Source organism: Aulonocara sp. 'chitande type north' Nkhata Bay, linkage group LG13, assembly GCF_057382095.1.
Source record: "Aulonocara sp. 'chitande type north' Nkhata Bay isolate Kocher_YH1m ecotype deep benthic linkage group LG13, A_spYH_male_GT1.1, whole genome shotgun sequence".
In the NCBI taxonomy this organism is placed as follows: Eukaryota; Metazoa; Chordata; class Actinopteri; order Cichliformes; family Cichlidae; genus Aulonocara; species Aulonocara sp. 'chitande type north' Nkhata Bay.
Window position 1 is genome coordinate 10,802,762 of NC_141356.1, and position 24,407 is coordinate 10,827,168.

General features: G+C 41.4%; 3 protein-coding genes and 1 long non-coding RNA gene across 6 annotated transcripts; 3 read left to right on the forward strand and 1 right to left on the reverse strand.

Annotated features, from left to right (window-relative positions):
- The first annotated feature begins 1,923 nt into the window (after positions 1-1,923).
- On the forward strand, positions 1,924-7,362 carry LOC147315696 (glycine N-acyltransferase-like). Of its 2 annotated transcripts, none has more exons than XM_086258681.1 (5): positions 1,924-4,443; positions 4,529-4,639; positions 4,724-4,832; positions 5,253-5,379; positions 5,456-7,362. In XM_086258681.1, exons 1-5 carry the CDS (start codon positions 4,366-4,368, stop codon positions 5,865-5,867), a joined length of 837 nt encoding a protein of 278 aa, XP_086114807.1. In that variant the 5' UTR covers positions 1,924-4,365; the 3' UTR covers positions 5,868-7,362. The 2 variants fall into 2 exon arrangements, with proteins under 2 accessions (XP_086114807.1, XP_086114808.1); XM_086258682.1 differs by having other exon boundaries at positions 4,727-4,832.
- Positions 7,363-9,597: 2,235 nt separating this feature from the next.
- On the forward strand, positions 9,598-12,355 carry LOC147315697 (glycine N-acyltransferase-like). Of its 2 annotated transcripts, none has more exons than XM_086258680.1 (5): positions 9,598-9,806; positions 9,891-10,001; positions 10,107-10,218; positions 10,639-10,765; positions 10,846-12,355. In XM_086258680.1, exons 1-5 carry the CDS (start codon positions 9,729-9,731, stop codon positions 11,255-11,257), a joined length of 840 nt encoding a protein of 279 aa, XP_086114806.1. In that variant the 5' UTR covers positions 9,598-9,728; the 3' UTR covers positions 11,258-12,355. The 2 variants fall into 2 exon arrangements, with proteins under 2 accessions (XP_086114806.1, XP_086114805.1); XM_086258679.1 differs by having other exon boundaries at positions 9,891-10,025; positions 10,110-10,218; positions 10,846-12,354.
- On the reverse strand, positions 10,523-12,993 carry LOC147315698 (mitochondrial genome maintenance exonuclease 1-like). Its single transcript, XM_086258678.1, has 5 exons — positions 12,488-12,993; positions 12,168-12,396; positions 11,930-12,062; positions 11,687-11,817; positions 10,523-11,469 (listed from the first exon to the last, which is right to left on the reverse strand). Exons 1-5 carry the CDS (start codon positions 12,831-12,833, stop codon positions 11,448-11,450), a joined length of 861 nt encoding a protein of 286 aa, XP_086114804.1. The 5' UTR covers positions 12,834-12,993; the 3' UTR covers positions 10,523-11,447.
- A 2,987-nt stretch (positions 12,994-15,980) lies between these two features.
- Positions 15,981-24,150, forward strand: LOC147315699 (uncharacterized). Its single transcript, XR_015124383.1, has 2 exons — positions 15,981-16,629; positions 16,758-24,150. It is a non-coding gene; the product is annotated as an uncharacterized LOC147315699 (long non-coding RNA).
- The last annotated feature ends 257 nt before the right edge of the window (positions 24,151-24,407 follow it).

Sequence of the window (24,407 nt, forward strand, 5' to 3'; positions counted from 1 at the left end):
AATATGGGTAACAGTGTGGACATGTTTCCTTTAATGCATTTGTGAAATATTGTAAAACATGAAATTTTTGTTTTGATGAAACAACGACACACAAGTTTGTTCTGGTAGATGATTTTTATCTCCAAAAAACAAAAAAACTCGCTGTAAGTTGTGACTAGATGACCAACGAGGGGAACAAATCGAAAGGAATTAGGAGGGGGGGCTCAGGCAATTCAGCAACACGACAGATTTAAAATACTTTTAAACATTTAAAAATTGTATAGAATATTATATTTATTTATTTTATTTATCCATATATTAATTTTAATATATAACTTATATTGGTAACTCAAGAAAAAACTAGATAGCTATGGACATGGCATTTTAGGCTATATTTGCTTTAAAAAAGTTTTTAAAATCTGTAATTATTATTGTCAAATTGAAAAAAAACAAATGGACAGTTTCTGTCATGGGGACTTACATGGTGGCACCAAATCTCTAAACTTCAAATCTGAAAGTTAATCAACAACATTTACTATGTGAGTGTCACGGTCCGCTGTGACAGACCGTGCGGTGGTGTGTATGGTGGACCCAGGTGCGAACACAGGTGAGCAGACGGGAGTGAACTTTAAACAAAAGCGAGCCTTTTATTGTGGCTGATGACAAGGTATACAAATACAGCAGGGATAGCGTGGCTAAACAGAAACCTAAACTGGGAATAACTAAGGTAAAGCTATGACTAAGAATGCAATAGACCGGGCATGGAAACATAGAGGGTGGAAACACAGACGACGCGACACAGACTACATGAAACACAGAGACTAAATACACAAGAGGGATGATCAGGGGAAGTGGCCACACATGGGAACACAGCTGACACAGATAAACATAAGACATGGCAGGAGTAAACAACACTGACGGGAGACTGTCAAAGTAAAACAGGAAGTACACAGAGGTGCAAACAGGAGGAGAGAGAGAGCACGGGCATAGTGGGCTGGGGAAACATGGAAATGAAACACGAGGGGAGATGAGGGCTCACAGATACATAGAGGGGCACACAGGGGATAAGAGTCACAAGGGGAAGTCAAATAAGGAACAACATAACAGGACAACTCAGGAAACATGACCTAAATAAGGAACGAAATACAAAAATACAAGGAACTGAGAATACTGGGCCCACATGGCCCAGGACCATGACATCACCCCCCCCCCTAAAGGGCTGGCTCCCGACAGCCCAAACGCGAGAAACAAAACAAAAACAGAAAACACAGGAGCACATGACCACAGTCCAAATACAGTTCAGGGGGCCGACCCAGAGCCCACAGGCACAAGAGTTCACGGGTCACACGGTCGGGGGGCCGACCAGGCGGGTGGCACAGGTGACAGAGCCGGTCCAGAGGCTCAGTACGACTCCCACTTCCGGTTACGTTTAACCCACGCTCACGAATCAATGAAGACTTCCATGATTACGTATCCAGAACATGCGGAAGTGCTTACGTGACTGATTTCGTCTCGAACTTAGGAAATATCATGTGCCATACCATCCTCAGAGTTCAGGAGTTGTAGAAAGAATGAATAGGACCATAAAAAAATCGCCTGACTAAAGCAATGATAGAAACAGGAATGACCTGGATCAAACTACTTCCTCAAATCCTCTGCGAGATTAGAATGACTCCATCCGCAGCAACCAAATTATCTCCATTTGAAATAATCATGGGAAGACCGTTTCCAACACCATGGTCAGCCTCCAGAGGGGCACCGCTATTGGAAGGGGACATAGACACTGCATTGTCTGACTATGTTCATAACCTGGTAGAAACTTGGCAAGACACCCACCTAGTACACTCGTCACGTTCTCTAAAATCAGTAGAAAGCAACACAGACACCACCAATAAACCATTTTATGCACCCCCTAGAACAGGAACTAACGCCTGGTATGAAAATGCCAGAATAGCCGCTCGTGACTTAGGAAACAGTAACTGTTATGTCTGTTCAAAGGGTAATCCAGAACAGGTAATAGTGGGATATCCAATTTCAGGTTTTCCCTTAACAAAGATGCTATTCAAAAATGATAAAAAGGGGCCCTTAACAGTAACCCTGATTGAAGCGGTGCGAGTAGAACTAAGTCCTTTAGATTGTTTATTCATATACACAGGACAAGTCTCTAGTAAGGATGTTAGCATGATTGACAACCCTATCCACCCCTGCAACCCAATGAAGCGCCCCGAAGACCGCACTGAACCTCTTTCGCCCCCAACACAGGTGCGCCATCACCCAAATATCTTGATGACATGCATACACTGACCAAAACTTGAAAACATGAATTATGACGCACAAAACTATACATTCTTTTCTGACTCTCCAGGAGCACGCTGTAACGAAACATGGCTAGCAGCGAGTGTTGACAGGACACAATATAGACATATGTTTTCTTATATATATGCATATATAAGTACGCATTCAGATAACTCAACAATCCTGCATTCGCCCAACACACTAAACGACTCGTACTGGGGAGGCATATTAAAAGGCTTTACAGCTTCGCGCCTGACCAGACCAATCCCACATGCTTATTGGATGTGCAATAATACTCTTAGATTAGCTCTACCTGTTAATTGGACCGGTACCTGTGGTCTAGTAACTTTAGCTCAAGAACTACTGATACAACAAACCTCGGATCTGCCTGTATCCAGCAGACGTACTAAACGCGCCGCTTATTCACATAACGTTTACATAGATGCTATAGGAGTTCCACGCGGGATACCAAATGAATTAAAGGCACAAGGAGAAATATCAGCAGGGTTCGCCTCAATACTACCGTGGATACAGGTAAACAAAAATGTAGGCTGGATCAATTATGTTTATTACAATCAGCAAAGACACACCAATCTGACCAATACGGCCCTTAAAGCCCTAGGAGAACAGATGTCTGCTACCTCCTTAATGACCATGCAAAATAGAATGGCCTTAGATATGCTGTTAGCTGAGAAAGGAGGTGTTTGTGCTATGTTTGAAGATGTTTGCTGTACTTTCATTCCCAATAATACCGCCCCTGACGGTTCATTCACACAAGCTATGAATAAACTTGAAGCATTGCAGATAGAACTAAGAGCCAATACAGGTCACGGTCAGTGGCTAGACAAGTGGATGCAGGACACGTTTGGAAAATGGAAGGAACTAATTGTAGCCTTTGTAACAGTTGTAGCATGTATTATTTTGTTTTTGATGATTATTGCCTGTTGTGTGATACCCTGTGTACGCTCAATGATAACCCATATAGCTACCAGTACAGCTACTTCAATGTATTTGCAATTGGCACAAATTGATCCTGAGGATGTGCCAGATGTTACCAATGATGTTCCTGATGTGTATATTGAACATTAGGTTGTGAACTATTACATTTTATGATTTGCTTTTTATATTATGTTATTACATTTGTGATTTTTCCTTTCTATTTGAGTTATTATTTTAAAAAAATAATAATAAAAAAAGAGTGGAACTGTTAGGTATTTTAGCACCATGGGAGCATTTACTGGATATTGTTTTATAGTGACATTATGCAGGAAAACTCTGTCATTCAATAAGGCCCCTTTGTTTTAGTTATTTTTCTCTTTGACCCAAGAATTGATGTGTGAGAATCACAGGCTGGTACAAGGTTGAAATACCACAGAGATCACTCCCTCAGCTACATTAGTTTCTTAATCTTTTAGACGCCTGTTGAAGGCCAAATGGTTTGTTTCAGATTTCACTAATGTAAGAACTCTTTGTTTTGTGCCTTGAAAATATGTCGCTGAGATAATCACAATTGTAGCTGAACTGATACACTACACAAAGGATGCTTCTTCACCCAAGGGCAGGAAGACGCTGCCTTATCTTGGTCTGTACTGGTTTAAACTGATAAATCTGCTGTCTCATGAATTTTACCCTCTATATAAACTGTTGTACTTGTGAATAAAGTTGAGTCAATTTGGGAAGACAATCTGAAGCAGTCTCTGTTTTCTTGTTCTCCCAAGCTGCTCCCGAGCTCGTACTAACACGCTGAATGGCATGCTTGAATATTACTTGAGAATATATTTGACTGTGTTACAGACTAAGGGACATTCTCTGCTGATAGGTGAAGGTACATTCTCTGCTGATAGACGTCCACGCCTCGAAGGAAGTCGATCCACGGATTAGGCCTTGGAAACCGTTTCCTTCAACCATGACAGTGAGCTATTCGTGGGGGCGGTGTTTTTGTGCCTCCTCTTCAACTTTAAGCCTCGAAAGTGTGAATCACTACCTCAGCCTTTAGAAACAATCCCAGCTAACGTTTCCGTCGTCGTGTAGACCCCCGACTTCCGATCACTTACCGAACTGTACGCTTCATTTTTTCCTGAGTGGAGAAAAATGGCTTTTGAGTTGTCCGAAGATCAGTTAAAAACAGCGGAAAACGAGCTGAAGAAATATTTACCCATGTCGCAGCAGGTATGCTCGGTTAAATCTGTTATATTTTTTATTTCTACAAGGAACTGAATGTACTGCAAATAACCAACTACTGAATTAATTTAAGGTTTACGGTTTCCTGGTGATCAGAAACAGAGTCAGATCCGACCCTGTACGGGTTTTAGTGGACAGGTGGCCACAGTTCCGCGTCATTATGTGCAAACCACACGGTGAACAGGTACTGTCTGTGCAGGGGGGGCTTGCGTGCACACAATACATTGTTTAAATGCCAATACAGATCACGTGTCTATTTTTCTTCCAGAAGAGTGACCTCTTCAAAGATGCACTGCTTTTTGCAACTGATGCTGCTGTTCTAGAAGAAATCCTCAGCAAGTCATCTGTTATTGACTGGAGCAAGTACTTTTGTGTTGGTAATGGCAACAAGCTCTCTTATTGTTTGCATTGTTACTGAATCAGTTCAAACTGTTTATTCGCTGGCTCCCACACTGCAGCCCTGCATATGGTCACTGAAGTCTATTACTGCAAGTGATTTTCAATGAAATAATTAGACCAGCCAATGAAAAGTCATCCTAATGCCTGGTGTTTATGTACTTCTACCTTCAAAGTGGAATTATATCTTTCAAAATGGTATTGTCTTTCATTGTGTTCAAAGTGTTATGGTATGTCATTTAGTGATAGAAAGATATGGCACTGCAAAACAAAAAAAGTTGGGACACATCTATGGTTAAACTTTGCACTTCCCATGTTGGGAGCAAGTTAATCTTTAATAAATCATGTTTTAAGACAAAAACAGGTTCACACATTTAAGGTTTTGATTACTTGTGTTAAAGGAACCAGTGTTTCCCACACTGAGATATTCAAAGCAGTGGCATCAGCAAAGGGTGTACCCTGTAAAAGAGTGGCAAAATGTTACTTGATGACATTGGAAGATGTGAGCAGGCTTTCTCCTGTTGACAGGTATTATTTACACATACGCATAATTATAACTTTTACGTCCTGATAATAATACAAGCTTTGCTCTGTTCCATGTCAGTTCAGGGATCTCAGTAAGCTCTCTTGATGAATCGCACATTGGCTTGGTGAACCAAACTTGGAAGTTTGGAAAGGTCGATGTGGCCGTTGGTCTGATCCGCAACATGATTGCAAACTTCCCCTCCTGCTGCGTGCTGGATGCTGAAGGAAAGCCTGTATCCTGGATTCTGACCTATGCATCAGGCGCTATAGGAATGCTTTACACGCTGCCAGAGCACAGAGGGAAAGGCTATGCCAAAATCCTGGTCAGCAGCTTGGCCAAGAGGAATCATGCACTGGGCTACCCAGTTTACAGCTTCATAGAAGAGGAGAACGCTGTGTCCTACAGGCTCTTTACAAACCTGGGCTTCACTGAAGATCCCTCTTACAGGGAAGCCTGGTTTGTAGTCAATGAATTTCAAATATTTCCATGAAGCACAGAATAAAAGTAAAAAAAAAAAAATGCTACAGCTTTTTCTGTTCATAAGTTAAAGTCACAAGGTGAACTCAGTCTTTTAGAAAATAGTTGGAATAAAGACGATAGCCAGAATTTTGGGTTAATAGCTCTTTATTTGGCCCTCTTATTGCCCAGGAACATTTCTCTCGTTTATAAAAGGTGTGATCACTTTCACTTCTGGTCTGTCATCTATTTTGACTGTATGGGCTCTAAGTGTACAGTAAATCTCCTGGAAAAATTGCATTAAACCTGGACTGTAAAAATCAAAGAGTAAGTGAAGTAGGCGTTGATTGACAAAAATAATACAAACGTAGCAGTCCCAGACTGCGTACCACAGATAAAGATGATAATTACATGCATGTTCTGAGTGTTTGGATCCAATAGGATCCACATCTGGATCTGAGTGAGTATGTGATTTCTTGGAGAAGACACTAATTCCTTGGGGCTTGCTTTGGGGTCAGAAAGGGCACCTGTAAGTAGCATTATTTTCAAGCTAACTTCTCCAAATTTCATTTTGATATATTTGTCATAATATGGTGTGAAATGTCCAATTTTCCCCTATTTCAGAACAGTAAAGAACCTTTCCACAACTTCCTGGATCAACTCCAAAAATAATCTTCTCTAAGTAGAATCAGTCCCCACCATTGATAACGTTTTGCTAAGAAACAATCAAATCAATCACATTACCTGCACAACAGTTTAAGGGGTTCACTACACCGGATCATTAACCTCAATCCGAGTTTTGGCCACTCTGTAGTGGAATTATCCCGATCTGCATAAAGACTTTCTTCCTGGGTTCCTGACACAACCCTTTGCATTTATCTGGCTAAATCAGCTGTGAATCATAAAAAACAACTAACAGTATAATTAAGTACAAACATTTCAAACTGAAGCTAATATGCTTCTAAAAATGGGGACAGTTTAGTACTTCATTAAAAACTGAGGGGAGCAAATAAAGCTAACTTGTCTGTGTAACCATGAGGTAGGCAAGACTGGAAGGTTCTCTCCTGTCTGTTGACCAAGGCTTGAGGAACCAGTTAATGTTCCCATCTGAGTAAATATGAGACAGTTATGTGATCTGCTGGTGAGGACAGCTGAGCGGGGTTAATTATGTTATAAGCGGAGTAATGAGGTGGAAGAAATTTATTTTATTTGGCAGCTTTATAAGCCAAAGCAGGGTCACCAAATTCAGTAAGGTGACCCAATAAAATGATTCCCCAGGCAATGAGGCTTACAATCAAACAACACAGGAGCCAGAAGATTTAACAAAAAGAACAATGAAAGTCGCTCTTGATGTTTGCTGGCTTGTATAACAATGATTAGCAAAAGTGTGTCCTTCACAACTTCTCCTTTTCTTCTGCTGTTCAATAAAGAAGTGGTCTGTTGTTGGATGTCTTTCCCACGTATGATGCGCATTAATTTGCAAGTAATACTATCCATGGTTCTCCAAAGTAAAAGACATTTAATTGTTATCTTGGTGTCATTTATTACTGCTTCACGCACAAACACAAACACGCACACGCTGTACTTGCGTGTTCTCATTTATTTTCACCTGGTTAATCTAGGTTTAGGTACAGCACTTTTTAAAGTCCACTTTCTTTTTTTATCATTAAAATAAAGGGTTCAGATTCCTGAGAGAGGGTTTAGGGTCTCAGTGTTTTGGTGAAGTATTAGAGGCTACACCTGGATTTACCCGTGGTCTCCAGGAAAAACCAAACAAACTGTGACTGTATTTAAAACTTTACAAATATAAAATTAATGAGCAACAGGGACGTTGAGCGTTGGTGGTGGTGGTGACAATGATTATCGTACGTTCTCTTCAATTATACGTCTTGAAAGTGCGAATCACGACAACCTCAGCCTGGAGGAAAAGTCCAGTTAGCGTTTACGTCCACTTCACATCACTTCCGCGATTTCCAGAGTTTCACACACTGATTTGATTTACATGAGCGCACAAATGTCTTTGGAACTGTCAAAAGATCATATTTGATCATATCATATCTGAAACTGAGCAGAAGAGATATTTATCTCGGTCACAGCAGAGTCCACAGGGAGTTTCATGTGCTTTAAATAACTATTTACATTGATTCCCCACTAACAGCCTGCTATGTCTCAGTATGAACAAGAACCACAATAGATTTCAGCTTACTCAGCCTGCAGTCACGAATGTCATGCCACTGTTGCCTTCAATGTGTCTTTTGTGTCCCTTTTCTCACACATACACTCCCGGAGATGTGTCAGCAACTTCCCCTACTCCTCTGCTGTGCAAGAAGTCGTCCATTGTTTTGTTTTTTCTGTAATCTTTTTTTTCTTTTTAGGTATGCCTTGCCAGTAAAATGCTGGAATATTGAAAGGATAGCATCAAATCAGTTTCCTGTTCTCAGCTGACAGGAGTGACACCTGGTGTGGTCTTGTGCCGCACAAGCCCATCTGCTTCAAGGTTTGCGGTGCAGGATGCTTGGATGTAATGAGTAGTTATTGAGTTACCTTTCTATCAGCTTGAAGAAGTCTGGGCATTCTCATCAGTCTCATTTATTTTTAAAAAGCCTCTATTTTTTGGAAAGCATCCATTACAGCTGCAGGTTATATGGTGCAGGGCATTCTGTGTGATTGTGCAGAGAGGAGATCAGCAGGAGTCTGATCTCCTCACCTCCTCAGGATAGGAGACCAGCCTCCATTTTTATGCATCTTTTTACACTAATGACCTAATGATGGCTTAGGTCACTACTGTATATAGTAATAAGTGTTGTGTGTGTTTTCTAATGTACTAATATGAAACCTGCGTGTCGAGCTTCTGTGGTGACCTGCTGGGGTGTGTGACATAATCAGAGATCAATTAAATCCATCTAAGCCAAACTGACATAACATGTCTGGTAAATTCTGAATAACTGATAGAGGTCAGGCTTAAATGTTTAATTTTATTTTTGCTTACAATATTGTTCAAATATTTTAGAATTCAGCAGAGAAATTAGATCCAATCTCACATCACTGCTGAAAATATGATCAGCCTTTGATGGAAGGAAGCCAAAACACACTAAATGACAGTGTTGCAATATTTCTGTGATCCACTGAACATGTTTAAAAATTAATCCTTGTATAGTTAATCTACAGACAAGCTCAACTCCTCAGCATAGTCAAAAAGTACACTGTGGGTGTTTCCACTGTGACCTCCAGACTGCTCAGTGGACAGGCTTAGTTCCTGTTCTGAGCTGTCACATGTGGCAGCCGGTGGGGTCTTTTTGCCCATCTACTTCAAGGTTTGATGTGTTGCATGTTGCATACTGTGACTGTAATGAGTTATTTCAATCCAATCAAATCAAAGCAGGCTGGATATATCCCTTTAACCTCGGGCATCAACAAGATAGCTGCTGCTCACTAGATGTTGGTGGTGTAGAATATTATATTTTTTTATTTGTTTATTTTTATATATAACTTATATTGGTAATTGAAGTTAAACATAGACGGCTAGGGACATGGCATTTTAGGCTACATGTGCTTGAAAAAAAAAGTTTAAAAATCTGTGAATATTGTAAAAAAATAAAATTAAATAATGGCCAGTTTCTGTCATGGTGGAACATCATGACAGAAACATCACTCGTGTACCTAATAAAGCGGTCGTGTACATTCAAAATATCTTTAAACGTCACAACAAGTTTCTATGTGGGGGCGGGTTTTTTGTGCCTCCTCTTCAACTTTAAGCCTCGAAAGTGCGAATCACAACCTCAGCCTTTAGAAACAATCCCAGCTAACGTTTCCGTCGTCGTGTAGACCCCCGACTTCCGATCACTTCCGCGATTTACCGAACTGTACGCTTCATTTTTTTCCTGAGTGGAGAAAAATGGCTTTTGAGTTGTCCGAAGATCAGTTAAAAACAGCGGAAAACGAGCTGAAGAAATATTTACCCATGTCGCAGCAAGTATGCTCGGTTAAATCTGTTATATGTTTATTTCTACAAGGAGCTGAATGTACTGCAAATAACCAACTACTGAATTAATTTAAGGTTTACGGTTTCCTGGTGATCAGAAACAGAGTCAGATCCGACCCTGTACGCCGGGTTTTAGTGGACAAGTGGCCACAGTTCCGCGTCATTATGTGCAAACCACAGGTTGAACAGGGCAAACCACAGGTTGAACAGGTACTGTCTGTGCAGGGGGGGCTTGCGTGCACACAATACATTGTTTAAATGCCAATACAGATCACGTGTCTATTTTTCTTCCAGAAGAGTGACCTCTTCAAAGATGCACTGCTTTTTGCAACTGATGCTGCTGTTCTAGAAGAAATCCTCAGCAAGTCATCTGTTTTTGACTGGAGCAAGTACTTTTGTGTTGGTAATGGCAACAAGCTCTCTTATTGTTTGCATTGTTACTGAATCAGTTCAAACTGTTTATTCGCTGGCTCCCACACTGCAGCCCTGCATATGGTCACTGAAGTCTATTACTGCAAGTGATTTTCAATGATATAATTAGACCAGCCAATGAAAAGTCATCCTAATGCCTGGTGTTTATGTACTTCTACCTTCAAAGTGGAATTATATCTTTCAAAATGGTATTGTCTTTCATTGTGTTCAAAGTGTTATGGTATGTCATTTAGTGATAGAAAGATATGGCACTGCAAAACAAAAAAAGTTGGGACACATCTATGGTTAAACTTTGCACTTCCCATGTTGGGAGCAAGTTAATCTTTAATAAATCATGTTTTAAGACAAAAACAGGTTCACACATTTAAGGTTTTGATTACTTGTGTTAAAGGAACCAGTGTTTCCCACACTGAGATATTCAAAGCAGTGGCATCAGCAAAGGGTGTACCCTGTAAAAGAGTGGCAAAATGTTACTTGATGACATTGGAAGATGTGAGCAGGCTTCCTCCTGTTGACAGGTATTATTTACACATACAAATATTTAATCATAACTTTTACGTCCTGATAATAATACAAGCTTTGCTCTGTTCCATGTCAGTTCAGGGATCTCAGTAAGCTCTCTTGATGAATCGCACATTGGCTTGGTGAGCCAAACGTGGAAGTTTGGAAAGGACGATGTGGCCGTTGGTCTGATCCGCAACATGATTGCAAACTTCCCCTCCTGCTGCGTGCTGGATGCTGAAGGAAAGCCTGTATCCTGGATTCTGACCTATGCATCAGGCGCTATAGGAATGCTTTACACGCTGCCAGAGCACAGAGGGAAAGGCTATGCCAAAATCCTGGTCAGCAGCTTGGCCAAGAGGAATCATGCACTGGGCTACCCAGTTTACAGCTTCATAGAAGAGGAGAACGCTGTGTCCTACAGGCTCTTTGCAAACCTGGGCTTCACTGAAGATCCCTCTTACAGGGAAGCCTGGTTTAGAGTAAATGAATTTCAAATATTTCAATGAGGGACAGAGTAGAAGTAAAACAAAATTATGCTACACCTTTTTCTGTTAATAAGTTACAGTCACAACGTGAGCAAATTCTGTTAGAAAATAGTTGGAATAAATATAGTAGCTAGATTTATGGGTTAATAGCTCTTTTTTTTTGGCCCTCTTATTGCTCTGGAATATGCTTGATTTTTTTTGTCTCTACAGCTTATCTCTTTTCTGCACTGGATCTGAAATGAAGAAGGAAAAAACATGAAATTATTTGCACTACAAATGAGCATAAGAATGTAATTCAGTGCTTAACGTCCAGCATCCAGACACAAACTCAATCTTTTGGTGGCATTTGTGATTTTTGTAACTGTAATTACTTCATATACATATATTGTAAAATTTATATACAATGTGACAAAATGTAGTAAAATGAGAAACTGCTCTTGACTGCTTTACCTTTGTTCTGTGAATTCTTCGAGTCGTAGCAGCCATGTTTTCCAGTACTCCAACATCAGCTCTGAGTTGAGCTGGTGAGCATGGGCAGGAGAGCCATCCTTGTATGCCACAACAATGAGTCCATTTTCAACCTGCAGCAGGAACAGATCAGCAGCACACAGTAATCACAAAGATATATTTTGAACAGTGCAACCTTTGTAAAAAAAATACAAGCTAATCACATCATTTATCTTAGTAGATCACCTGGTACTTGTAGTTGGCATCACTGTTCAAAGCCCCAGCATAGGCCGCCACTTGAAGAGGGTTATCGTACGTGTTGCTTAGGAACGGTTTGGGTTTATCAGAAGTTTTCCAGTCAATAACACATAGTACACCCCTGCAGGAAAAAGTTTGAATGAGTCAAGTTAAGGAAATTAGTTTAAAAAAAGATAAATAACTCAAGCCTGGTGTGGAAAAGAGGTCTGGAAATCAGTTTTTTCACCTGTAGCGAGCAACGCAATCCACAACTCCCAGGTAGTTCAGTGTTTCATGCTGTACGGTGCTTTCTATAGCTCTCACCGCTCGGATGTCCTCCAGGATGTCAGAGACACTCTGCATGTATCCCTGTACCTCAGGTGGATACTCTGAAGGACTTCTATCCTTCCATGTTGCATGTGAAGTAAGAACATCCTCCAAGGCTGAATGGAAAAGCTTCCCTTGCCTAAATAAATCTGTTTTTAAGTACAACAAAAAGACAGAGTCACTTTTTCATTTGATCTCACCACATTCACACTAAGATAACTCAAGTCTTTCATATCTTACTTTGGCTGTATTCTTTGAAGCCTTCCTCTCCAAGCTCCGCAATCATTTTCTTCCTCCACCTCTCCAGGTAGAAGATCTGGTCTGGGGAGAGGGTCTGCTGAAGGATGCGGGTCACGCTTGGTACCAGAGACCTGCCTTGCCCTCTGTTTAACAAAATCCGAGCTGGAGGTCCTGACTCTGGCTCTTCTGTTTCTATAGGTTCTTGACAGTCTAAGAATGGATGAAGAACTTTAGGTACCCTCGTCTTTGCAATTGTAGGAGTCTGGGCTTTGACAACAGGTCCATACATTTGGTCATCTTCCGCTTGGAGGGTCTCCGGAGTTTGAGAACTGACTCTGGTCGACATGACGGACTTCACGAGAGAAGAGTAGCGCTCTGTCCACTGAACTGTACGGACTGCGTCTTTTTGACGATCGTAAACAATGATAAGCAGAAAAGTGGCTCACGGGGAGGGAGGTGCTTTGAGGTACAATGATGCCTCTGACGCATAAAACTCGTTTAAAAGTGAACATTCTGGAGACTTTCACACAATTGGCCAACAAGGCGATATCTTATTGGCTAAATTACTAGTGATGGGACGTTCTGTATCGAGGCTTCGGAGCGTGTGTCGAGTAATGGAGGGGGCGTTTCCGCGAAGCGCGTATCGAGGCTTGCTTCATTTATGGGAGGAGCTGAAAATGATGACGTCCGAAGCCTCGCTGCCCGGCTGTACCACGTGACTGGTTCATGAAGTGGTTCGAACTTTGCCGCGAGATATGACAGCGATATAAACCCCTCAGACTTCATTCAAAAATGTGGGTGTTTGATGGAGAGTTGCGGTTAGTGAGAGTTTGTGGACCGTTTGGAGGTTTATGAGAGTGAGGAAAGTCAGGAGAGAATGGAGCCAGCTAAGAAGAGGAGGATGTCCTCCCCTGTGTGGGAACATTTTGATCTTATTCCTCCCAACAAGGTATGTAAATTTCTACAGAAGATGTATTTTCATGATACTGATGGTGCAATACAATTTGTGTTGAGCTGTCTTGACTTTTGTACAAGGTGAAGTGTTTGCTATGTGCCAGGGAGCTGGGATATAACAGCAACACCTCATCCATGCTTAGGCACTACAGAGCTTTGCATGTGAATAAGGGGAACACCGATTGTGGAGCAGGACCAGGTGAGCCATCAAATGCAATGATAATATAGCATGCAGTAATGTTACTAAATGATATAACAATATTATACAACTGTTATAAGTTACGTGTGTGATATTTATATTTGTGCTTTGTCTTTATTGTCTTTCCTCAGGAGAACAATCTCAAATAGATGAAGACCTGGTCAGCATGGTGATTGAGGACTCCCAGCCATTTAGCAATGTGGAGGACAAAGGATTCAAAAGATTTGTTAAATCATTAAATCCTAGCTATGTTCTCCCCACTAAAAAGGTCATAAAAGCAGTGAAAATTTAGTTTTTACAGAATAAAATGTGAACAGGCAGGACTGAGGCTCAAAGCCTCAGTGTGTAGCTGTCCATACCTCAACGTTACAAAAGCACAACCACTGTCCACACCCCAACCACACCTCACCTCACAGTAAATGATCATTTCCATTTCAAGCATTTCCAAATAATCATTTCCCATACTGCCACTATAAATATACACAGTATACTGCCATCACTACAATATACATGTTTTACACACTCCTTTTGTTGTTGACATTTACAGGCTGTGTGCAAAATGCCACACTCTTCAAATTCATGCCAGCTATTATTTTTACGTCCAGTAGGTGTCCTGCTAGAGCAAATGAAGCTTCATGAAGCTTCGCGTTGGGGTGAACCAATTGGATGAAAAGCTTCAGTGCTTCATGGGGCTTCATCTGCCCATCACTATAAATTACTACAGGCAACTACAGCGGGCCTGAAGCTTCAAAGTATATTTAAGGATTTTGTATTTATTTTCACCACCGGTGGTACTTGCCCCAACATGTTCTCATGTGACTCCAAACAAATCGGACAGTTTCTGAACGACGCGCCTTTTCGTTACACAATATCCTGTAGCTGGGAAATGGAGTTCCGAGCGGTGCTTTCAACGAATAAACTTACGACCTTATAAACTACGTTACCCATAATGTGCGGTGTAACATCAAAATACATCCGTCGAATTATTTACTCTGCCGCACAGTTGACTGAGCTGTCCTTTTACTTTTTTTGTTCGTTAGTACGCAACTGTCCGTTACTTAAAAAGGTGTGACACTGCTGTTTATACCACCATCACCCAGGACCTGAAGTGGGAGCCCACCATCACCTCCGTCATCAAGAAAGCCCAGCAGAGGATGTACTTCCTGAGGCAGCTGAAGAAATTCAACCTGCCAACACGGACGATGATGCAATTCTACACTGCAATCATCGAGTCCATCCTCACCTCCTCCATCACCGTGTGGTACGCTGGAGCCACTATCAGGGACAAACAGAGACTGCAGCGTGTTGTGCGCTCTGCTGAGAAGGTGATTGGCTGCAGACTCCCATCTCTGCAGGACCTGTACACCTCCAGGACACTGCGGCGTGCAGCTCGGATCTCAGCTGACCCTTCTCACCCTGGACACAGTCTGTTTGACCTGCTCCCCTCAGGCAGGAGGCTCCGGTCCATTCGCACCAGAACCTCTCGCCACAAGAACAGTTTCTTCCCCTCTGCTGTTGGACACATGAACAATAACCACATGACTGTCCCCGCCACTAACACATGACCCTACGCTGTGTCACTGCATCATTTCATGTTTGGCACTGATCACTAGTGATGGGACGTTCTGTATCGAGGCTTCGGAGCGTGTGTCGAGTAATGGAGGGGGCGTTTCCGCGAAGCGCGTATCGAGGCTTGCTTCATTTATGGGAGGAGCTGAAAATGATGACGTCCGAAGCCTCGCTGCCCGGCTGTACCACGTGACTGGTTTATGAAGCGGTTCGAACTTTGCCGCGAGATATGACAGCGATATAAACCCCTCAGACTTCATTCACAATGTGGGTGTTTGATGGAGAGTTGCGGTTAGTGAGAGTTTGGAGACCGTTTGGAGGTTTATGAGAGTGAGGAGAGAAAGTCAGGAGAGAATGGAGCCAGCTAAGAAGAGGAGGATGTCCTCCCCTGTGTGGGAACATTTTGATCTTATTCCTCCCAACAAGGTATGTAAATTTCTACAGAAGATGTATTTTCATGATACTGATGGTGCAATACAATTTATGTTGAGCTGTCTTGACTTTAGTACAAGGTGAAGTGTTTGCTGTGTGCCAGGGAGCTGGGATATAACAGCAACACCTCATCCATGCTTAGGCACTACAGAGCTTTGCATGAGAATAAGGGGGACACCGATTGTGGAGCAAGACCAGGTGAGCCATCAAATGCAATGATAATATAGCATGCAGTAATGTTACTAAATGATATAACAATATTATACAACTGTTATAAGTTACGTGTGTGATATTTATATATGTGCTTTATCTTTATTGTCTTTCCTCAGGAGAACAATCTCAAATAGATGAAGACCTGGTCAGCATGGTGATTGAGGACTCCCAGCCATTTAGCATTGTGGAGGACAAAGGATTTAAAAGATTTGTTAAATCATTAAATCCTAGCTATGTTCTCCCCATGAAGAAAATATAATCTGATCAAACATTATTCAGCTTTAAATATTGTTCAGCTTTAAACATTATTCAGCTTTAAATATTGTTCAGCTTTAAACATTATTCAGCTTTAAATATTGTTCAGCTTTAAACATTATTCAGCTTTAAATATTGTTCAGCTTTAAACATTATTCAGCTTTAAATATTGTTCAGCTTTAAAGTTACTGTGCAACTGTGTAATAAAAATGTGCTCACGACTTTGGCCTTGAGAGCGATAAGAAGCGATCGCCTCATCCTGCAGGTGAAGGATATCTGCAAGCGAAGAGACTAGAACACCCAAGGCCGATTTCCTTTTATGGAGTTGTTTTTCTGCTAATGCAGCACTTTCCTCACAACCCCCTCCTGTAAGTTTTAGAGAATATATACCCATCCTCACAGCAAATATTTGGAATCTCTTGATGTGAGCTGCGTTGAGAGTTTGTCTCTGTCTCAATAAAAGTTCACTGATTCCCCATCTGCAGCAGGTGTCCGGTTGTCTTCATTCTCCGCCAGCCTGGTTAAGTCAATTCCTCCTTAACATCTAAAAGAACCTATTTAATGAAGGAAGACGGGTTCACTTTGTGTTTAATATTATTCTATTGCTGTTGTTGTTTTTTTATATCCTTCAATTGGCGTCACGAACAGGATCCGCTCCAGGTCAAACTGGAACGGGAGGGAGGACATCGGCCGTGGTCTGAGTGAACGGAGTTTGGACAAAAGCTGTGTACACACAAAAAACAAGGTAAGCAGACCTTTTATTTCTGCTATATTGAACATTATAAAAATACTTAGTGTCCAAACTCCTAGTAATTCATAACCAAAATTGTCTGGCTTACTTAAGGCTTGTTGAGAATCAGACAAGTGAATAAGAGATAAGTGAATAAGAAATAAGTGAATAAGTGAATAAAGATAAGAGTGAACTGAGGTCTGACCACGGTTGCAGCCGACGGGTTTGCTCTCCGGTGTCGGATACATACCTCAGCAGGTCTGGGACCTTGAAAGGGTTTATTAGTAACGCCTTTCTAAACAAATTAAAAGGTTAAAGGCCTTGAGAATATTTTTTAGTAATATTCTCTAAACTACAGAAGGGTTAGGAAGGCCCAGAGGACTTTATTAGAAAAGATCCTCTAAAACTTAAAAAAGAGAAGTACTGGTTGGAGTCCATAGGAGGGGTCCCTTTGATCAATAGGAGAAAACGGATCTCTTCTTAAAACCCCGATGATTTTAGTGTTTTAAATGTTTTGATGTTCTGTTTGATATTGGACACACATAAATACACGCTGAATGCTTGCTGTGGAACACTGGGCAGGACAGTTTGGTTCTCCGTTGTTCACAGATTACACAATTAAAGGAACTAGGTTCCTCTTTTGGTTAAAATAATACACCACACATAGAATTTTTTTTACACATTTATTACATACATAAGGAGGGTAATGAGTGACTGCAGGTAATGTATGAAGTGTGAATGAGACGTGTGAACAAGGTGACAACCAACTAGCACCCCTATCAGGAAGCTCTAGGCAAGGTTACCCGCCAGACTCCGGTTTGGTAGAAGCTTGGTAACACCTGAAGGGATATTTCAGTGCTGACTCACCTTTAAAGCAGCGCCCCAGCTGATTAGTGCCTAACAGAGGCAGAAACCCAGCTGGCCCAAATTCTCCTTTAAAAGCAATAAAAGAACACTCCTCCATTGACAGTAAAATGGATGGAGAATTAGATCGAGAAACTAATGATGATGGTTGGGGTCCCGGTGTTATTCTTAGCACATTGGGAGAACAATTAACATGTGTTGAGACAGTCATCAACTCCACACACCAGCCTAAAGAAGCAAAAAAGCAGAAAGAGTCATTGAGGAAAACAGCTGAAAGATGCTTTTAAATTAGTCAAAAATTTAGCAACACCAGCAGAGAAATAGAGAAGTGAGATAAAGTTGTTCTGGCATATGGTGTTTTCTTAGGAATTCGAGCGCTATCGGGAGGGCGTTCCCGAGGTATGTATTGATCAGCAAGGCTAGGCCTGGGCTATAGGTGCTTTTAAATTAGTCAAAAAGTTAGGGGTAACCTCTTCTGGCATATGTCTATGCGGGCCCGTGTGTAAATAGAACATAAATTACCGGTGTGTGTAAATAAAGTGTAAAATAGTGGTATAAACTGTCTGTTGAATTTCTCCTGAGTGTTGAAAAAAGGAAAAACTCTTTTCTGCTCTCTCTGAGAGAGGGGCTGTGTGTGTGAGACAGGAAGTGTGCATGCCCATAGAAGGAAAGAGATGAGGTAAACTCTGTGCAGATAGACCGAAGTAAAAAAAAAAAAAAAGGAAAAGGGTCTCTCTCTGTCTCTGTGAGAGAAAAAAGGTGGGGGCCGAGTGAGCCCGCGGGGCCGAGCGGGTCCGCGGGAGCGAGCGTGTATGCTGTATGAGGAAGAAGGGAGTGAGAGGGAGCGAGTGGAAAGAGTAATCGAGTATTTGGTGATTTTTTTATTATTTCAGAGGCACTGGGTAAGAGTTTTGACTTTAGCTGTGAGAGTTGTGAAAAGGGCAGGTTTTTCTTTTGTTGTAGACTGTGAGTAATCGGTGTTTTTCTGCCTATTGTGCTGCGTGGAAGACACAGAAGTGTAGAAATGTTTGTGGTTTATCTTTGTTTGACGTTTTATATAGAGTTGGTTGATTCAGGGTGATTTCTCCCGTTTAAGGGAGGAGTTGCATTGTGGTTATGTTAAAGCTTTGCTGTAGGGGTATGTGTGTGATTTTGTGCTGGCTTCGCATGTTTAAATGGATGCATAGAAGTTTGTCAGTGAGAAATTGTTATGGTGGGGTTTTAAAGTTAGTAAAGAGTCAAACAACGCCCACTGTTTTAAAAAGGCCCAAAACATCATAAAAGACACCTCACATCCTGGCCACTCCCTGTTCGAACTGTTGCCCTAAGGCAGACGGTACAGGGCAATCAGAGCAAGGACTAATAGACTCAAACACAGCTGTTATCCAACTGCAATAACACATCTGAATACTACAAAAATGTCCACCATGCCACTCTTGTGTTAATCTATGCACGGTCTGAAGCATGACGGTGGGAATACTTAGTATTTTAAGTATTCTATCTATTTTATTGATTGAATTTTATTGTTTTTTATATTTGATATTACTAGGGATAATGCAATGATCGGGGACCATTCTTAATGTCGTCGGTCTCATGACAATGACAATAAAGTTTTTGATTTTGATTTTGATTCTGAAATACACCCTCCTCAAGAGTTCAATGATTTAGGCAGTTATGTTTATACAAATACTAAATGTATGTTTAGTGTCTTCATACAGGTGTTTTTTCTTAACCTGGAAGCCTGAGTACGGCAGCAGAAGACAGGCCAAGCTTTGGCTAAAATTCACGGCTGGACACCAGAGTTGTCCTCACCCCTCCCGGTAAAACAAAAAAGAGAGAATGTAGTTTGAGGCGGGTTTTTCTCGCTGAACTGCTCTGGGTGCTGTGTCCCTGAATCTCACCAGTGTTAACCTCTGGCGGAAGACATGGAGAAAAGGAAAAGATGTTCCTGGTAAATCACTGAAACAAATAAAACCACACACAACCAGAGAAAGATATGAGAAGGGTGAGGAACAGACACATGTGCGTGTTAGAGACATGCCTCGTTTGAGAAAAAGTTAAAGTAACCCAGATACAGACGCACCCATACATGCAATGAAGAAACAGCTTACATACATGTGCACGTACATGCAAGGTTAAAGTAGCGACACTTAACATACACCTGTTTTTAAATGATATAGTTTATACATTACTGACAATTAAACGCTTTGGGTTGCAGGACAACAACGTAACGTCAAAAGACAAAGACACTGGTCTGAGGATTAAGTGAGGACACGACAAATTTAGTGGTTAAAAGGGTCGACTTGGGACATGTTTTTGTTGATTGTTTAAGACAAATGACTACTGAATGATAGGAAATTCCTTTTTAGGTTTATAAACAGGATCTTAAGAATTTTAACACGTACCTGTGTTGTCCTGTCAACTTGAGGGGTTATGAGTTGATTATATGGTGAAAAAAAAAAAAAAAAACAAAAACAAAAAAGGGGGGAGACGAGATCTCGTTGTTTCTCCCCTCTCGGGATAACACAGCCAACACAGCACAGCCAACACAACATCATTTTCCTGTTCGCCTGTTTTGTTTTGTTTTTGTTTTTTCTGAGAGCCGAAGCTGACCTGGACTCCTACCCTCCCCTCTACCATCGTTGCCCTCTCCGCGACCATCTTTGACCCTTTGACCCCTGAAGGCCACAGCAGCTGGACTCACAACAACAACTTGAGGATGTCAACAGTGCTGCAAAAGAGTGATCTCATGCAGCAGAGACGGAGAGCACTAAACCTAAAGCCCGTTTCACTACACGGGGGAAATTCCCAGGCTGCGTCAGCTGACAGAGCTGTGACGAGACGCGCATTAAGCCCGGAGGAAAAGGGACGGTGAGCAGAAGGATGCTGACCTCTGAGAAGAGCCGAACAGCAGAGCTGCAGAAGGCCGTGGAGCAAAGTAAGGACAACATAAACAGACCCAAAGAGGAGGGGAGGACCCTAGGCCATGCGTCAGGCCGCTGGTTTACCTAAACTACAGAACAGGAAGGTGATGAACACAAACATATACCAACACACGAACACACACTTCTGCATGTGCCTACTTAGAATGAAGGGAAACACACACATGAACACTTATGCACTTGTTGAGGGAGTAAAGACTGATACATACCCATGCACTAAAATCAAAATGTTGATTTAATTTACTAAGAAGTGACACACAATGCTCCAGCTGCTGCAATGAAGAATGCTTTACTGACAAAGGCTCAATGCTGCACACAACAAAGTCAAATACAGAATTTGCTATAATAATAAGCCCGGAGGGCATTTGTGTGGTCTGGGGAGCAGAGTCCGGAGCGGTTTGGTTATGAAAATGATGCCCGTGCGAGATATCTGGGGCTTAAGGCCTCGACTTAATTGTTTACTCTACACTAAAAAGAAAAGAAAACACTCTGAGCAGTGGTGCAGAGTGAAAACGAGGAATTAACAGTGTGAGTTTTATTTCAGAGCGCCACGTCATTGTGATGGAGATTTAATAAAGGAGGAACACACGGACAAAGAAGAAGAGAAGGGGGGGCAGCCCTTGAACGCGATTGCCTGAGGCATTAAATTTCTGTGCTAAATTCTGGTTTCCAGTGTGAGAAAGGTCACGCAGTGCCAGTAGTAGAGCTAGGTTGAGTGATGATTCTAAATTACTGTAAGTAAATCATCGTACACCGTTCAAGTTTCATGATAACGGGGATCTAGACTTTGTTGAACCCTAGGCAATTTGAACAGGTAAAAGTCGAGTGACCAAGTAGCAGTTGAATAAAAGTCATTGAATAAGTGTTGAAATAAACTGGCAGAATTAAGAGAATTAAAACATTTCAAGAGCTCAACTTACTTAATGGTTCAATTTTGTTTCACGAACGCAAAACATATAGGTTTATGAATATGAAAAGATTGAGGTGGTGTTGAATTGACTCTGTGTAGGTTTAGGTTGGTATTTTTATTGATGGGAAGAATATTCAGTGACAAGTCCTAAGACCCGGGCGTCTGCATTTTGTTTTTGTTATTTTTCATTTTATTTTGTTTTATATTTACTGATTTTTGTTTGTGAATCTTTTCTTTAAGCAGATCTGCACATCGGAAATTACAAGCATTACACGTCGGCGAGAAAATTGTTGTAAGTGAGTTTCTCCGCATTGAAATGGGTTCTGGAGGAAACACTTGTGGGGACAATTAGAAACGAGAGTCCCTGTTTAAAAAAGGATTCAGCGAGGTAATCCAAACTCAAGTTCTTGTTTCTTTTTGAGATGACGTCATTTTGCTGAGTGTGGAAACTAGATGCGACGACAGGTTTCACTATCAGCAAAGAACGGATGAATGGATGAAAGACTGGGAATAAAAACAAACGGACTGACTGGTAAAAGATGACAAGACTTGACCATGACTCAAGGTTAACCACCTCCACCTAGATAGGATAAAAGGGGGGATGAATTTATGTGGGTTTCTTTTACAGGAGTAGAAGGATGACAAAATATTCGAGGATGAGTGAACCTGTAAATGCCATTTTTGTGTCTTGTGTTGCTTACAGAGGTAACTGCGCAGCGTTACCATTTACATTTTCTTCCCTACAGGGTTACAGTTTTAATGTTTTTCTATTACAGGATTTCTGGGCGGATGTGTGAAGAAACGGTGTTTATGGGTTAGGAGTTGGGGATGCTATTACACTGTATTCTGGTGAGAGTGTTGGGGGAGACACACCCTGTCTTGAAAACTGTGATTCTTTTACAGGAAATGTTTTATAGCACCTATGGAATGAGGATGCCTGACTACGGTCAATGTGCTGCTAATGTTTGCTTTGCTTTGGTGAGAGGGGTGCAGTAGAAAACAGACAAGTGACATGAAAACAAGTAATAATAACAAATAACAAATTTGGGGACAGTTTGACCTAGAGCCCACTAACTGGCCATTAGGGGCTCTCTCTCTCTCTCTCTCTCTCTCTCTCTCTCTCTCTCTCTCTCTCTCTCTCTCTCTCTCTCTCTCTCTCTCGCTCTCTCTCTCTCTCTCTCTCTCTCTCTCTCTCTCTCTCTTGGAATAACATTGCCCAAAGGGTGAATAAAGCAAATTGTGGCAATAATAGTGATTTAATGATTGGAGAAACCTGAACATGATACTTGTCTGTTGAGCTGAATCGTTTATTACTCTTATGATTTTCCGGTGGGACTATGAAGATTTTTGGTACAGATTGCAGGTTGTTGCTCTTTAACTCCTAGAACACGCCCTTGGCGAGGTGGGGGGAACTGGACCACCTTTCTGTGCCCCATCATCCTCTATTAGACGACATCCAAGCTAAGTAAACATGTCTTGGCCCTTTCCCCCTGAAATGACAGGCAGGCAAAGATGTTGCGTCTTTGTTTGCTTCCTGGCCCTGGGTCTCATTCCCATTGGCATAATCCTGATCTGTGAAGGGCCCCCGACACTTCTGACACCTTCAAGTTCAAAAGCTTCGCCCCCTTCTGACAGTCCCAATCTGACAAATGTAGCCCCTAGGGTCTTGCCCACCACTTCCTCTCCAGTTTTACCATATTCACTTTTGAATGTCCTCAGCAGTTACCGTTCTGAGTTTATTTTACGGTTGATTTATTCTTTCACATGTTCACGTTTATATCTCTCATTATTATAGTATACTCTGTACTCTCCACATTTTTATCATTACTTATGTTTTTTGGTTGCTAGGTTACAGCAACTGTTACTTTTGTGTCACTACCCTGGTTGCACTAACTCGTTGTACCCTTGTGTGCAGGACAGCTGTTACTGCTTTCGTTGGGAACCGAGACTGCTTGCAGCCGACCCCTGGGCAGGGTGGTGCCTGGACTCTTTTCTCCTCATCTGCAATGACAGATAAAGACAAATGAAAAGACCCGAGGAGTTTTTCGAGCCAGGCTTCGACACGTCTCTGTGTTCCTTTGATTGTTACTTATTTTTGTGTGTTGACCCATTTAAGATGGGTCAAAAGGGGGATTTGAAGAAAATATAATCTGATCAAACATTATTCAGCTTTAAATATTGTTCAGCTTTAAACATTATTCAGCTTTAAATATTGTTCAGCTTTAAACATTATTCAGCTTTAAATATTGTTCAGCTTTAAACATTATTCAGCTTTAAATATTGTTCAGCTTTAAAGTTACTGTGCAACTGTGTAATAAAAATGTGCTCACGACTTTGGCCTTGAGAGCGATAAGAAGCGATCGCCTCATCCTGCAGGTGAAGGATATCTGCAAGCGAAGAGACTAGAACACCCAAGGCCGATTTCCTTTTATGGAGTTGTTTTTCTGCTAATGCAGCACTTTCCTCACAACCCCCTCCTGTAAGTTTTAGAGAATATATACCCATCCTCACAGCAAATATTTGGAATCTCTTGATGTGAGCTGCGTTGAGAGTTTGTCTCTGTCTCAATAAAAGTTCACTGATTCCCCATCTGCAGCAGGTGTCCGGTTGTCTTCATTCTCCGCCAGCCTGGTTAAGTCAATTCCTCCTTAACATCTAAAAGAACCTATTTAATGAAGGAAGACGGGTTCACTTTGTGTTTAATATTATTCTATTGCTGTTGTTGTTTTTTTATATCCTTCACCCACTAAAAAGGTCATAAAAGCAGTGAAAATTTAGTTTTTACAGAATAAAATGTGAACAGGCAGGACTGAGGCTCAGTGTGTAGCTGTCCATACCTCAACGTTACAAAA